This window comes from Bos grunniens, chromosome X (genome assembly GCF_055505025.1).
Source record: "Bos grunniens cultivar Pamir isolate PY7600 chromosome X, Bosgru_T2T1.0, whole genome shotgun sequence".
NCBI classification, from domain to species: Eukaryota; Metazoa; Chordata; class Mammalia; order Artiodactyla; family Bovidae; genus Bos; species Bos grunniens.
This window is the reverse complement of record NC_141194.1, coordinates 13,489,911-13,506,632: the sequence shown is the minus strand read 5'-3', so window position 1 is coordinate 13,506,632 and position 16,722 is coordinate 13,489,911. Positions and strand designations below refer to the sequence as shown.

Genomic DNA, 16,722 nt, shown 5'->3' with positions numbered 1-16,722 from the left:
ATCAAGAAAGTATATCTCACCTTTGAGGATGTTTGTTTCCAACAAAAGTTCCATTTCCCCAGCCCTAGATTCATCAACACCCCCTCCTCTTGACAGCTAGAAGTTAGGGGAGGCCAAGGGTCAGACAGACTGATTGGGAAAGTGACACTGGACCCCGATAAGTGTTTGCGCAAGTTACCCGATCTCCCCCTTGCTCCTCGGAGTGGCTTTTCCTCTGGCTGGAGGAAAGAGGGTGCCATTGGTCAGAGAGAGGGAGACAACTGTAATGACCCTTGTATAAATACACTGGTGTTCCTCTCATCAAAGCTCTTTTGGAAGAATTATTGCTGCTACAAAGAGTTTTTTTTTTTTTTTTTTTTAATACTTTACATAACTGGGATGGCCCCTGTCCAATTTTATAGAATATTCTAATGTGGCAGGGCTCTGTTTTCTCCTTAAAGAAAAGAAAGTCTTAGCTCCTTATTTGAATTTGGACAAGTCCAATCTCCACATATCTTAACTGTCTAATACAGTGATGTGGAATGAAACTTTGTGTTTCTTGAAGGCTAAACATAAGCTGAGTGCGTATTCAGCTTCACAATTCTCTGTTCAACCTCACTCGGCTATTTAGTCATGACATCATCTGTGTTTATAGTTTAATCGTCTGTTAAATTGGGGCTGTCCACGCACAGCTGATCATATGGGTGTGTTCGTATATATTAGGAAATAGCTGTCACATGTATGTGTACACTGAGAAATGGGTGTGCTCCCCGGGTAACTGAGACATGGAAACTTTTAAGAGATTTGGGGAGAGCTCTGGAGGCAGCTATAAATGGTCTCAGAAGGAAGCTTCACACAGTGTATTCTGTGTTGCAGGCCGAGTGGCATCCGAGCAGAGTGATGGACGATCTGCAGTCCCAGAACCTCACCATGGACATGAGCGACTCCTCCCCCACCTTGACCAATAACAGACTGGAGAATGGCATGGCCCAGCTGATCACCACCGAGGCCTGGAACATCAACTCCACCGATCTGGTAAAGAAGGCGCTGGTGACCGTGCCTGCCCCATCCATCCTGAACCCCCCGGCCGAGTCCCAGAGCGGCGTGGCTCTCAAGGTGGCGGCCACCGTGCTGCAGCCCCTGTGCCTGGGGGAGAGCCCTGTGGTGATGCCCATTCACATGCAGGTGGAGGGCAGCTCGGCGCCCGAGCTCAACCAGAGCGGCAACGCCACATACGTGATGACAGCGCAGGGGCCCGTGCAGCTTCCAGTTGTGCTGGAGCAGCACGTGTTCCAGCACCTCAACTCCCCGCTGGTCCTGCCGCCGGAAGCCCCGGGCTCCTCCAGCACCATCCACAACAACCTCTTCCAGGGGGCCCGGGACCCCGAGGCACAACCCCAGCTCCTGGATCTGCGGATCCCCAGCCAGCCGCAGGAGCCCCCGCTGCCCTTCGAAGCTGTGCTCCACAATCTGTTTCCCGCCCAGGGCGCGCTCGGCCCCCCGCCCTGCCAGCCTCCCCCAGGCTACACCCCGGTGCCCCCCCAGCCATTCAACTCCCCCTTGTCACCCCTGGTCCCGCCGGCCACACTCCTGGTGCCCTACCCAGTGATTGTGCCCCTGCCCGTGCCACTCCCCATCCCCATCCCCATCCCTGTGCCTCAGAGCTCCGAAGCCAAGTTCAGCCCGACTTGCCCCAAGCCACCATCTGCCTTCGGCCTCCACCCCTTTAAAGGCCCCCAGAGCCCTCTCCAGAAGGAGGAAGTAAAGCCCTTCGACCTGTTCCAGCCCCGGGAGTACTTCCAGCTCGGCCGCCACACCGTCATCAAGATGGGGAGTGAGAACGAGGCCCTGGATCTCTCCATGAAGTCAGTGCCCTGGCTCAAGGCTGGCGAAGTCAGCCCCGCAATGGACCAGGAAGACACAGCCCTAGACCTGTCGCTGTCCGCCCACCGGAAACCTGAACCTCCCCCCGAGACACTGTACGACAGCAGCAGGTCCGTGGACAGCCCAGGTCACCCGGTGCTGGAGAAACTGCCCAGTGGCATGGAAGTGCCCTTTGCCCCCACCACGACTCAGGAGGCTGCATCTGTCATGGAGAGTCACGGGGGCGGCAGCGATGCCACTGAGCCACCCAGCCAGCCCAGTGGCGAGGTCAAGGCTGAAAATCTGGTGAGCGAGTCCCAGGCGGCCAAGGTGATCGTCTCCGTCGAAGACACTGTGCCTACCATCTTCTGTGGCAAGATCAAAGGCCTCTCGGGGGTGTCCACCAAAAACTTCTCCTTCAGACGAGAAGACTCCATGTTTCAGGGCTCCGACGCCAATAGCCCAGGAGAAGAGGCCCTGGGAAACATGGAGGCCCTCAGGAAACCCACCAAAAACCGGAGCATAAAGTTAAAGAAAGTGAACTCCCAGGAAATACACATGCTCCCAATCAAAAAACAACGGCTGGCCACCTTTTTTCCAAGAAAGTAAATAATGGCTTTTTAAAATTTTTATGATTATAATATGGGGAAAGGTGCATTGGTTTTATAAAAAGGCATTTAAAACAAATTATCTTTGTTAATTATTTTGGGGCGTAGCTGGGAACCAGGAAAGCAAATTGGCTCTAGAGGCCCTGTAAGCTAGGATCATTTTCTTTTTTAATTTTTGACTTTTCACAAATGAGTAAATAAGAGCAACCTATTTTTCAAGCAGATTGCACATTTTTTGCAGCTTTAATGGAATATTGGGTGAATCAGAGGGGGTTAAAAAAGCTATTTTCATTGCCACAAAGTGCTTTGATGATGTAATACCTAATAAAGGGTAGGATGAATATTTCACAATAAATGTTCATTTGCACTAATTGGTTGCAGTATTCTATCATTTATAAAATTTGCATACCTGAACTGGCATGCTTTGGCCAAAACTGTCACTTGTAAAGCACTGAAAGTTATCCATGTTTAGAGACCAAAGTTCTTCAGACATGCTGGACAGAGAAGAATCATACTGGCCTCTGCCCTCAGAAAAGGAGGATTAGGAGTACGCATGACTTTGAGCAATTTATTTCCCCTTCTGGACCCTTTCTTCATTTGTAAAAATGTGGCAGAGGGAGGTGAGTTCCAAGTACCCACAGCCCCCTCTAGTTCACAGAGACCCTGGATGTGCAGAATTCGGTCTGAAACCCTCCATAGACTAAGACAGACAGATGTCTCTAAAGGCATGTTTACCTGCCTCCTCTCCTCCCTCTCCCAAAATTTAGCTGAAAGGACTTTCTTTTCAAGGGCAGCAGGAGCATTGTTCTGAATGAGTAGTAGTCTAGGAAGTCAAAAATATTACCAAAGGCGACTCAGAACAAGAGGAAAATCCAGTGGATTAGGAGGTGTCTCATAAAAGTTCCCAGCCCTGAGTAGAGATGTTTGGGAGTGGGCTCGGGGAGGGAAGAGAAAGCCATTCCAGCGACTGGGGGTGATTGTGCCCTCCAGGGAACATCTGGCAGTGCCTGGACACGCTTTGGGTTGCCACGGCTGGGGGAGGGGGTGCCACTGGCATCGGGTGGGCAGAGAGTGATCCAACCCCATGTCCACAGCGCCAAAGCCGAGAACCCACGCTTAAAGCATTTCTCAATGGACAGAAGCGACGCGCCTGGAAGAAGAGACCAGCGCGAAGTCATCCACCCCAACAAGGAACTGTGAGTGTACATTTACAATAGACCTGCTAGGCGGCACGGCACACTTGGGTCTGAAGCTGTGCCGGTGAGGCACTGATTCCAGCATGCCTGCTTTTAAACTTAAAGCTCTTTCTTTCACTTCTTGGAATTAGTATGTATCCAGCTGTTACTGTGAACATGGACAGGAGGGGAAGCAGTTGTGAGACTGTTCTTTACTACCAGACCCTCTGTGTCTAGGGTTACAGTTTTAGCTGGTCCTGTACCATACCCCTATAGTGGGTTTTCTTTTTCCTGTTTTTCACCTGTGTTGTTAAAATGTCTCTTTCAAAGTGTGACACGATGTGAAATAACCAAGTGGTTGTTTCTCCTGAAGCTAACTAGTTCCATTCTCTTACACAAGCCAAACTCCATCCTTTCCGCTTCAACATAGGGTGATCTTTTTCCATTCTTACTCCCATTGTGGGTTTCTGGCCATGTTTCCCGAGCATGGCGTGTGTAGTTCAGTTTCAAATGCAACCAACACAAATGTGCCTAGGGACTAGCAGTTCCCATTCACCTGCTGTCTTCTTCTCACCACGTTTGTGGTTCTTTCTGCTGCCCCCGCAGTGCTAGGCAGCCTTTGCACCAGCCAGCAAGGGTCCCTGTTTTCACAGTGTACTGGGGAAAGCTGCTGCTTATTTGGCTTTGAGGGAACAGAATTCTCACTTTGCGCTTTAGAAGCAAGTGTTTAAACCTGAGGGATAGCTAGGTGGAAAGGAAGGCATTTGTAACCTGTGATCACATTATAAACATCAGTCTACAAATCTCCCTTTGCGATATCTGAAGATGCCCTTTTCTCTTCCGATGTCAGCTCTGATTGGGTGAGAAAGGCTGGCTCCACTGCCATCTGTGGGTGTCGAGCCAGCGTGGGGCCATCCCCCAGCCCTGGAACCGGCCTCTGTCCTCACCCCAGCTGTGCCCATCCATTGGCCTTGCCAGTCATCATTGGGTCTTGGGAGAGAGGCCTGTGTGGTAGAGACTGGCTGTCGGGTTGGGAGACTTGCTCACTGAGATCTGTGAAGGCTGAACACAGAGCTGTTGTGTTGGAACCAGGGCTGTGCTGCAGGGGCAGTGACACCCTCTACCTGCCCCCCCTTCCCAGCCTTTGGTGGAAACCAAAATCTACTTTGCTCTGGAATTAGGAAAAGAAAAGGGCCTGCTGCTGTGGCCAGAATGAGCCTAAGGTTCCCTGGAGGGACAACTGTCTCCAGTTACCCTTCTTCCAGATTTCAGTCCTGCAGGATTTCCATCAGGTGTTTTCTCATGACTTAACTTCCCATCTCTTCTCAAAAAAAAAAAAAATGTTTTAGTCAACTAGCCTAAAGAACGGCTTTTCAGAGTCTTTTAGGAAATATGATTAGTCCCTAGGAATGTTGATATTTGCTCAGACTTGTCAAGATGGCGTCAGTTGGCTTCAGTTCAGAAATGATAAAAAATTGGAACACGTTGCTAGGATTCATATTTGAGGGTAGTGATCCTCCTGGTTAAGTAAAAACTGGATGATCTAGAAGAAAGGAAGAAAGAGTTAAAGATGATACAGTTACTATCCTAACCAAGGAAGTCCTTGACAGTGAGTAGAAAACACTAAAGTGAGGTCAAACATTTGTTTCGATTCAAAGGCAAAACTTCACACTTTAAGCATGAAAAAAAAAAAACATGTCTGCAATGGTTAAAAACTCCAAGAAGAAGGAAGGGAGGAAGGGAGGAAGGGGAAAGGGATGGGAGGAAGGAGGAAAGATGAAGGTGGCCGATTACTGAGAGAGTATGTCAGTATAGTCATTATCTTTATAAATAGCCTAATTAATAAAGTGGAAAAGGATTTAGATTTCATTTTACAAGTGAGAAAATCGAGGCTCAGAAGAGTTTTCTGCTTCCAGTTTTTAAGCATCAAGAACTCAAAAATATGTACTTTGCAATGATTCTTAAATATTGGGTTTGAAGCCTGATGAACCCACAGGAATTTGGATCCTTTGGGGGCAAAAACCAGTATGAATTAGTGAAGAGTCTGAATTACAGCTTTTTTTTCAATTATTTTCAAGACCATTCCAGTTAACTGGAACGCCCAGAGCACTTGGCACAACGGTAAAGGGGAGATTTCAAGCTGAAGTGTATGGATGCCAAGCCTCTAACAGTCACACTCAAAAGCTGCTAAGCTGAAAACTTTAACAGCAGGGGAAAAAAGCGTTAGAGGTCATTCTGGCCGACTTTACTCCTCATTAAATAAAAAAGGCAATTTTCCAGAACAGCTCACTACCACCAGGTCAAATAACTGACCTCCCACATCAGCGAAACAAAATAGGGTATATTTGAAGCCTTTATGGTGCCATTTTAATAAATTGAGATTCTATTTTAATTAACATATTGGTTATTTTATAGTAAGTAGTATATATGAGTGCTTGAAAGAACTAGTTCCAAAAGATTGTAAATAATCCATCTGCAACTGTTATTAAGCCAGGGGATTTTTAAGTGAAGTGAGATTTTAGCTATGCTCTGCCAAAATTATGAACAAGTTCAAGTTAAAGGAGATGAACTGTTGAGGTTTACTATATTAACCCAACTCATAGGTTATTTTCCATCCAACTCTATCTGTACAGAGGCTCAAATGAAAGTGTAGGCTTGTGCTGCTGATAACGATGGCAAAGGCCACCTGGATCCTGTCCTCCCTCTGCTAAATCATTTTTAAAAACATAAGGTTTGATAACCCAGTCAATTAGTAAGAATGTGATGAGCCGCTTTACATTGATAGCACCATGCTGTTAGTCCCAAATGGTGTCAGGAACTCAGTTTTATTTATAACTCTTCAAATAAGGGACGTGAAGAGTGTTTTCAATGCAGAAACTTTCTTTAGGACTCATTTCAAGCCATATTAAGAAGTAGCACAACGGACAGACCAAATTCTTTGAAAGCAGGGGCTGAATCTTACTTATCTCGAGGTTTCTCCAACTCAGTACCATTGGCATCTGGGACTGAAGGGCTCTGTGTTGGGGGGCTGTCCTGTGCCCTGTAAGATGTTGACTAGCATTCTTGGTCTGTATCCACAAGACCCCCACAGTACCCCTCCCGTTGCCCCAACTGTGACAACAAAAATGTCTCCACGTGTTGGCAAGAGTCCTCTGGGGGCAAAGTCACCCCTGGTTGAGAACCACTACTTTATTTCTAGGATCTAACACCTGGCCCACAGCAGGAGCTCAAAAATTCTTTGAAGAATGAATTTAATCAAGAAACAATCAGAAAGAGATCTGTAGCTCTGATCTCTGGTCCCTCATATTTCCTGGTTTACTACCTCAAGGCTGATCTGACCAGGAAACTATTGGGAAAGTCCATTCATCCATCCAAAGGGCCATCACTCATCCAGCATGTTACAGGGTCCTCCTGAAGCTTCTCCCTCATCACCGGGGGTTCAGCAACACTACTCCCCCTCACAAAAAGGGCAGGCCCTCACTCAGCCAGTTCTGGAGGGATGCCTCACCCCTTTACCAGCACCACGAAGCAGGAAGGACCCGTGATTCACAACTTGCCCTGTGATGGCTGTTCATCAGTCTTATTTCCAAGGGCAGCATAACCCAGGAATTCACCAACATTGCCAGGAAGCTCAGTGTGTCTTTTTTCCCTCATGCTTTACCTAAATCCTTCTTGCTGTAATTGAGCCAGTTTTTTTGTTTGTCCTCAATGGAAACAAAGGCCAAATCTTCTCCTTTGAGTCGTTTCCTATTTAAACACCAGATCTTTTCACAGCCCCCTTGCCTTCAACTCAAAAGCCCCATTTCCTCTCACACTCTCTGAGATCCTCTTTATACTCCTTTTGTCATCATGGTTGTTCCTTCTCCAATTTTTCCATCTACCTCATAGAGTCAAGAATTCCAAGTAGTTGGTGAAAATGTTCTAAAATTGATTGTGGTGATGACTGTACAACTCTGTGAATATGCTAAAAAAATAAACCCAAACATAGAATTGTGCACTTTTAATGGTTGGATTGTATCGCATGTGAATTATACCTCAATAAAGCTGTTATCTTTTTAAAAACAATAAAAGAACCCCAGATAGAAATTGGGAACTGACTGCGGGTTCCAGCAAAGCCTCCTAAAATGAACATTTACTGCCCACCTTTGATCAGCTACATCCCTGTGCCCACCACCCTTGATATGCCTGTGATACATCCTCACTCCGCTTTGAACCCCACTCAGCTGCCTTTCTCGGTTTTTCTTTATGGTCAAAATTTTGCTTGGAACATCATCTGCCATGTCTCATTTCTTAGAATCTAGAATACCTTCCTCCAGGTGCTTTGTCGTGAGCAGGCCTTCCCAGTCCTGTAGTTTGGTCCTCACCATCTGTCTACCCAGGTTCAAAGTATATTTGGCCACAGGCCTCTTAATTCAGAGGAAATGTAAAAGACCTGTATATGAAAGAATCACAGGGACTTCACTGGTGGCTCAGTGGATCAGAATCCGCCTGCCAATGCGGGGGACACAGGTTTGATCCCTGATTCAGGAAAATCCCATATGCCATGGAGCAACTAAGCCAGTGCTCCGCCATAAGAGAAGCTACCACAACGAAAAGCCGACGTGCCACAACGAAGGGTAGCCCCTGCTCACGGCAACTAGAGAAAGCCTGCCCAAAGCAGCAAGGACCTAGTGCAGCCCAAAATAAAATAAATAAATTTTTAAAAAAAGGATCAGAGAGCAGCAGCTGTGCTGGTCTGGGGTCCCCCCTGGTCCTGCAGGGGCTGCCCACAGGGCAGAGGAAAGCTGCTAAGTGATGGGGCACCCTGCATGCCTAGCACAGCAGCCTCTTCTCCATTAAGGACTCGAGATACCGGGGTGTGTGCCTTCTACTGCTTCTTCGTATGTCCCATCCAAGAGTAGGAGGGACATCGAGGCCACATATGGTCTAATAACCCTCTGAACTCAGCATTCTGGGACCAGGTTCTCACCCATCACTTCCTCCCCTGGAAGCGGAGCTGGATCCCAGGCCAGAGAAACAGTCAAGACTCCAAGGATCCAAGTGCCATCCTCAGAGAACAAAAACTCAGCCCCTGATTACAGGATGTCAGCAGGTGTCAGTCCCCAGCATGGCCACGCGATGGCATTGGAGACAAGCAAAATGCCCCCGGGCATTCAGTCTTCCTGGCGGCCAGGCCAGCACTTGGAGTCAACAGCTTTTTGTCAGCAAGTTATTTTTTTTTTCATGCAGCTTTATGATTTCAAGTGCTGCATGAATGGAAACCAGCTAACAAGGTCTTGCCTGGCAGAAGTCCTTGGGGGAACTCGTCTTAACACAGGGATAACATTATTTGTAAAGAGGGTATCAACCCTTTGTGAGTGAATGGTGCTCCTCTGGTACTTGAGCGTGGATGTGAACAGTCTGTTTTCTTTGTGTGGCTGAGGAATGCCACTCGCAGGCAGTGGGCGAGCCAGAGAAGGGAGGGCTAATTCTTTAAGCTCCAAGACTTTACTGCAAGTGTTTTCAATGGGAATCTTTTCAAAATGCATCAAGCATCTGGCAGAGGAAGCCCCATCTTGACTCCGTCATTGTTCTGGCCTCGGGGGCTGGAAGGCCGTGATGCCGTCCAGACCCTCCGGGGAAACGGGGGGCCTCTGTTTCCCTACAGTGTGGCTCTCCTGTTTCCCCAGTGCTCCCTCCACACTGGTGCTGCTCTTTTCCATTAAAAAAAGCTCTTCCAATTGTGTCCCTTCTCACAGCGTGCAGGACAGCAGGGCACGCGTGGACCGCGGGCGCTGGCCGGCTGGCTTCATCCACAAGCTGACGGACAGCATGAAACGGCCCCCAGCCTCCAGGCAAGTGTCTCCTCACCGCCCGGCCGGGCCCAGCCCCAGGGGCACCTCTGGGCAGGTCTTCCCCAGCTCCTTTCCTCCCAGGCTTCTCTGAGAACAACTGCAGGAGGTTGACACTGCAGGGAAGCCTTCTCCCATCTTCCCTCAGGCCCTTAGGCCACAAGCCTCCCGAGACAGGCTTGCAACAGAGACGTGATTGCTGGGTCCTCAGCTTCTGGCCTCCATGACTGTTTAGTGAACTGGAACACAGCATGCCTTCTTTCCGTTCCCACTGATCACTTGGTGGCTACACTGGTCCCTGCTCTGGGCTTGGCCAGGGTCAGGCCCTTCTGCTTTGAGCCTGTTCTGGATCTTAGTTCTGGACACTATAGGTTTTACACACTCCACTTGCAGCCTACCTGTCCTATTCGTTTACTCTTTAGACCCTTCGCTTGTCACCATGAAGGTTAAAATCCAGCAGAGCCCACTTGAGACAGCGTAAATTTCCAAATTAATGACATTTTAGTGAATGTTTTACTGAAGCTCCTTCCTCCCTCTCTCTCTTCGTTCCTCCCTCTCTTTATTTCCCTTTAAAAAAAAAAACTCCCAGAAGTCCTACTCCTGTTGAATTTTACAAGTGACAGCACTTATCCAAGGAGCTCTGGTTGCCTCTTGGGCTTCATCTTCCTGACCCTTCAGAGGTGTGGGACGTTCTTACCCTGTTCTTTCTCCTTAGTGTTCTGGGCACATCTCTCTCTGCAACCTCTTGCCTCTCTGACTTGCTCCCTCCTCAGACGAGATACTCCTGACGCCCCTTTTCTTTCTCCTTCTCCCTCCGTCACAGACTCTGTCCCAGGCCCACAGCTCTCACTCCCATGCTATGGGGACCACATCCACTCTCCTAGTTGTGTCCTATACTTTGTTGTGTTTATTCCTCCCTGTCTCTAGGCCAGCCCTGACTTTTCCCTCCCTCTATCCCTTTCTCATCATCTCCCTGCTCCCTGTCTTTCTCTCTTCAAACACCCAAGGTCCAGCCTGCCATCTTCACAGGGTGCTCACACAGGTACTTCAGATTCATCACCCCTAAAACTAAACTCAGCTTCTCCTTGCATCGCCCCTGGCTCAGATCTCACCACACGACCTATGCTCTGCTGCCGCCCCCATCCCTCGTTGCCCTCCATGACTCCTCCCTTGCCTTTGCCTCCTTGAAGTTTTTCTAATCCATCATTCCTTTCCTCTACACTTCCTGTGCTTCACTCAACCCACATCATCCTTTGCCTAAACTTTTGAAATGTCCTCAAAACTGGGTGGGCCTGTGCCTCTATCTTTAGCCCCCTAATCTCTCTTCTAGACTTTCACCAGAATAGTTTTAGTAAAAAACATTCTGCTGCCTAAAAGTGTTTGCTCTTAGATGTCTCCTCATACCCCACAGAGGCCTCCCACACCAGCACAAGCCTCTGTGGTTCTACCCTTGAGTACCCTGACGCTCCTTTCCCATCTTCTTACTCTGTCTAATCCTTTAAGATTTAACTCCAAACACCACCTCCTCCAGATGACTTTCCATGACTGCTCCTGCATAAGCTAAGAGCCATCTGCCAGCCCACAGTGATGTGCATGCTTCTATCATCTTGTCCGCCTAATTCCAGAGAAAGCGGGTCTCTGTCCACCCCTCTACACCACAAGCTCCTCCAGACCCAAGGTCAAGGCCCCTGCATCTCACACACCTGACACAGTGCTTGGCATTTAGGGGACCCACAACAAAGACACACAACACAAGCACACACACAACAAATGTGTGTGGACTGAACTGAACCCACAGGGAAAGTACAGTATGCCCTTCTTAACCAGATCAGTACGCCATGTGGAAATCCAGACAGAATATCTGAAATCTATCATTCATTTCGCCAAAAAAAAGATGTACTGATTGATTCTCTCAAATCATATGGTTCACTATGCTTCAAAACAGGGTGGAATCTTCTAGAAATATACTTAGACCATAAAGCAAGCCATAGTCAAAAATCTCTTCAGAGGTGTACAAAGAAAATGTTTTGGCATTCACCTCCTCAGAGTTTGAGGATTTAATTATAAGTTACAGGCATAATGCATAGATTATAAAACAGTTGCAAAAATCAAAATTTTGAGAGAATGAAACAAATATAAGGAGGTTTAATATATTCTTTCCATGCCCCAATTCATCATCTTATGTACCCTCCTCGGTTATAATAAAATGAGAAAATTCTAAATCTTTCTACTGAATGAATGAACCTTTCAATCCAGGCATCACTTTGACTTAAAATATGGAAAAACCCCAAGCACAAGATGTTTCTGTAGCAGCACTAGGAACAGTTTGGGTCACTGCATCTAAGCAAGGGGATGGCTGGGGACCCTGGGCAGAGTTAGAAGCACTAGCTTTAGAGCTGCTGCTGCTGCTGCTGCTAAGTCGCTTCAGTCGTGTCCGACTCTGTGCGACCCCGTAGACCGCAGCCCACCAGGCTCCGCCGTCCCTGGGATTCTCTGAATTCAGTTCCCACCTCCACTGTCGAGTAACTCTGTGATTTTGGGCAGGTCACTTAACCTCTCTGCCCCTGACCTGTAAAGTGTGAGTAATACAATATGTGCAAGCACTCGAGCTAGAATATTTGGGCCACCCAGGACAGAGTGCTCAATAAATGAGTTCCTTTTATACTTATTTACAGAGAGTAACAGAGAGTGCAGCCATCAAGGGTCATGGAAATGCCTGATTTGACAAAGCCTCTCAAGGCAACTGACATTTTTAGTTTCCCCTCTGCTCCACAGAGGTGGGTCTCTAGCCAGGCACTTTCATGCCTTCCTCCAGAATACATAAATGTCATCTCATTGTCCTTCCTCTGGGTCTGAGAGCAGGGTTGATCACTTGGCCTAAGCAGGAAATGGACTAGTTAGAAAAGGAGAAAAAGAGATACTGGCAGGGATGGAAGATCTCAAGGGCAAGACTGGCCACAAAAGCAGTGGTTCCTATTCTTAAGCATCACTCTGCTTTGGATTCCTCATCTGTAAAACCATGACTTGTTGCCTTTTGGGGATTGACGACAGAAGGGCCACCATTCCCTTCCTCTCCCACAGCGGATGGGCCCCCGCAGCAGGGCACAAGGACAGGCCACATCCTGAGGCCTCCAACCGGGCCCGGGGCCCACTGAAGCCAGGGAAATGGAAACTTCCCCCAGGTCAACATACAGAGCTGTACTCCCTTTTATCAGCCCCTTTCTATAAATGTCTGATGTCTCAGAGAAAACTTTTATTTGAGTTAGAAATATAACTTTGTTTTATAAGAGATAACAGAAGTTCCTGTTTTCAAGGAGTTTTCTCAAGCCTTTAAACCTAGTCTAGCTGGGCAACCTCTCAGGAACCCAGACACTAGACACATTGGGGGCATCTGTAATTGAAATAATTACCCTAAAGGGTTTGTGAGGTGAGGATAGAAAAGGAATCCCTTGCTCACCCTGTGTAAGAGCCACTGATCTCTTCATCACAGGAAGAGGAGCCTGCTCTCAGCAGCAAAGGAACTCAAAAAGTCAGGATCAAGGCTGCTTTCTCTAAGGGCCTGCTAGGGAGAAGCTACCCCCGACCCCCACCCACCCCCCACCCTCGACCCCCACCCACCCCCCACCCTCGACCCCCACCCACCCCCCACCCTCGACCCCCACCCTCGGCCCCCACCCACCCCCCACCCTCGACCCCCACCCACCCCCCACCCTCGACCCCCACCCTCGACCCCCACCCACCCCCGACCCCCGACCCCTGACCCCACCCCATCCTCCCATCCCCCTACCTCCGCTCCCGCCCCCGCCCCCGCTCCCGCCCCCTGCGCCAGGGCGGGCACAGCGCCCTCTGCCGGCAGCCAAGGCAACAACACGGGGCCTCCGTGCATAGTGGCCCTGACACAGGCACCTCACTAGTGACTCAGGTCCTCTGGAGGAAGCTGGTCTGGGGGCATCTCAGGACATCCGTAGGAAGGATCCAAACTGAAAATCCTCGAGGCCCCAGGTTTTCAGGAAGGAGCCTCCTCACCCTTTAGTGACAGAAAACTGTGTTTTGGCAAAGCCAGGGAGAGAGACTTGAGGACCCAGGCCTTTCTAGCGTCCCGTACAGGCGACAATACCAGCTGAGGGCACCGCCCGCTGCACCATGTGTGGAGCTGAAGACCTCAACGTTTGCCACGGTGAGAAAAATCAAGCCAGGAAAGGTCGGCGGGGCTCTTGGGAGGCAACAGAGAGGGGGATGGAAAGCAGGGTCCCCAAGGGAGCTGGAGGAGCAAGCTGGGGAGCACGGGGCCCAGCTCCACCCACTGCTCCCAGGGGAGGGTGGCCGAGGCATTGCTCACTGTCTTCACTCGCATTTGCAACCCGGGCTGTGCCCGCCAACACCAGGGAAGCTGTAACAACTCCTGGGGGGCATGGCTCTGCCCTCCATGCAGTACTGGCACTGGCTCCTTGCCCAGCTTCTGTTCTCTTTGTAAACATAGGAAAAGTCGGTTCTCCATGTCTGCCTCTGTATTCCTGCCTGCACCTAGGCTCATCAATACCGTTTTCCTAGATTATATTTATATATATATATATATATATATGTTAATCTACTTGTTTTTCTGACTTACTTCACTCTGTATGACAGCCTCTAGGTACAGCCACATCTCTGCAAATGGCACAATGTTGTTCCTTTTTCTGGCTAGGTAATACTCCACTGTATATATGTACCCCATTTTCTTTACCGTTCATCTATTGATGGACGTCTAGGTTGCTTCCATGTTCAGGCTATTGTAAATAGTGCTGTAATGAACACTGAGGTACATGTGTCTTTTTGAATTGTGGTTTTCTCAGGATATATGCCCAGGAGTTGGATTGCTGGGTCACATGGTAGTTCTATTTTTAGTTTCTTAAGGAATTTCAGTAGTGTCTGCATAGTGGCTGTATCAATTTACATTCCCACCAATACTATAGGAGGGTTGCCTTTTCTCCATACCCTCTCCAGCATTTATTGTTTGCAGATTCTTTGATGATGGTCATTCTGACTGATGTGAGATGATACCTCATTGTAGTTTTGATTTGTATTTCTCTAATAATGAGTAATGTTCGGCATCTTTTCATGTGTTTATTAGCCATCTGTATGTCTTCTTTGGAGAAATGTCTGTTTAGGTCTTTTGCCCATTTTTTGATGGGTTGTTTGTTTTTTTCTTTTGATATTGAGCTGCTTGTATATTTTGGAGATTAATCCTTTGTCGGTTGCTTCATTTGCAAATATTTTCTCCCATCATGAGGGTTGTCTTTTCACTTTATCGGTGTCCTTTGGGAAGGAGAGGGTGAGACAAATTGAAAGAGTACCACTGACATATACACACGACCATGTGTAAAACAGCTAGCTAGTGGGAAGCTGTTGTGTCACACAGGGAGCTCAGCTCTGTGATGACCTAGAGGGTGGAATAGGGGAGACAGAGGCTCAAGAAGGAGGGGACATATATGTACTTATAGCTGATTTATGTTGTTGCACAGCAGAAACCAACACAACAGTGTAAAGCAATTACCCTCCAATTAAAAAAATAAATAAATGAAAGTAAAGACAGAAAAAGGCCTGGGAGAGGCACAGAACACCGCTTCCAGTGGTGGTAAAACTGGATCCCATTGGCCCATTAAGGCCGAAATGGGGATGGGGTATGTGAAAGAGACTGTGGGGGAAGATGGGGCTACGCCAGGGGCTGAGAATAGAAAAGACACTCCAGAGAGGACACGGAGGGAAATAAATCCAACCCTTCTCCACTGCTGTGTGACCTACACTTTGTAGGTGGCATCAGGCGAGGTAAGTGGGACAGCAGCTTGTCTGCCTCCCCGGCCGAGCCTGGACCTGGGACCCTGGTGGCTCTGGGGAGCACCCTCTCTCCTCCAGGTGGCGGCCGTCCGAAGACATGGGACTTGGGACCTCTCCTCACCTGTCTTCTTTGTGGCAGTGACGCGAGTCCCACATGGCTTCCTGGCCGCAGTGCCTGGCTCCTGGGCTCCTGGGCGCCTGGGTGAGGTGGGGAGATCTGTCTGCACCCCATCGCCCTTTTGCACTGGGAAGCAGCCGCGGCATACGTGGCCCTCCCTGTGGGCCCAGAACTTTCTTTTCCTGAGCCTGGAACCTACATTGCCAGCGGTCAAGGCTTCTGGGTGCCTTCCTGGCTTCTTCCCCAGCCTGAAAGCTCATCTGAGACCCATGCCAAAAGCTGGGCCTCCCAGACCTCGGCGATCTGGAAAGGAACCGCTAATTTCACTTAAAGAGAAAGGTGGTTGTGCTAGACTGTTTGTGGGCAGTGCTGAACCCAGCAAACAACTCGGGCGTCTCTCAGAGGGATGCCTCCTCCTCTGAGAAGAGCTCAGAAAAAGGTAGAATGAAACCACTGGAGTCTCCCCCAAAGGACATAATGTGGACGGGGGTGCCTCGGAGGCTCTGTGCACTGCGGGCGATCTATGGGTTTTGTTTGCTGAGACTCCCCGCCCCCAGTGGCTGCCAGGATGATCAGTCCACAATGTAGGTCTGCTAGTGTGACCCCTGCCCCATTTATAATTTTTTAATTCCCACCCACAGTTCTTGAGATTCATGTGAAACTGACATATGAGCCCTCCTATTCCAAGTTCATAATGACACCCCAACACCCATTCCTGTTTCAGTCTCTCTCAATACTTTGTGGTTTCCCCAATGCCGGAAGATGTCCTAGCCTGGCAATGACCTGGAATGCAGGGAAGCTTGTCCTTTAAGTGTGGCTCAAAGTGCTTCAGTGGTCAGCTGAGCTTGTGTGAGGATGATGGATTTGAACCTGAACCAGGATGAGCAGAGGGGATGCTCCCTGGCAGAGCCTGATTCTTAGAAATGTGGGATCAGCTCTACCTCAGAGAAATAAAGGGTCAGTCAAGATCCGAAGTTCCTGGGCCAAAGAGCTAAGCACGATCTTAATGTTGGTGGCACATAGGTCCACTAAGACCTGCAAGCGCATTTTGTTTGGCCTCATATTTTCAAATCCTTAAGCCTCCTTTTTAAAATCGGGAGATTTCACACTAAACTCTGCTTTTCCACTTGCTTTGGAAAAACCGGAAGAACTGTAACATAAGACTCACAATCTTGCATGGCAACAGTTGGGCTCCAGTCAGAGACAGTTCCTTCCAGTTACCTGTGCCCACCTATGCACTCCACCCAACCAGCTTCTCCCAGTTAGGCCACCAGCCTGGCCCAGCCCCAAAGCACGTCTGCAATCATTTTAGCTTGAAAAAAATCCTTAAAGCC

At 48.8% G+C, this 16,722-nt stretch overlaps 1 protein-coding gene across 9 annotated transcripts in view; it reads left to right on the top strand.

Moving 5' to 3' along the window:
• The window catches only part of RAI2 (retinoic acid induced 2), a 79,085-nt gene extending 68,532 nt beyond the window's left edge, over positions 1-10,553 (top strand). For 3 of the 9 annotated variants that reach the window (XM_086386816.1, XM_086386815.1, XM_086386817.1), the window contains exons 2-4: positions 856-2,447; positions 3,545-3,646; positions 9,364-10,553. In XM_086386816.1, the coding sequence (XP_086242942.1) occupies positions 880-2,447; positions 3,545-3,646; positions 9,364-9,550 (1,857 nt within the window). In that variant the 5' untranslated portion in view covers positions 856-879 and the 3' untranslated portion in view covers positions 9,551-10,553. Of the gene's footprint in view, positions 1-855; positions 2,822-3,544; positions 3,666-9,363 lie in introns of those variants that run through there. The other 6 variants (XM_086386824.1, XM_086386823.1, XM_086386825.1 and 3 more) reach the window with 4 other exon arrangements.
• Positions 10,554-16,722: the final 6,169 nt, after the last annotated feature.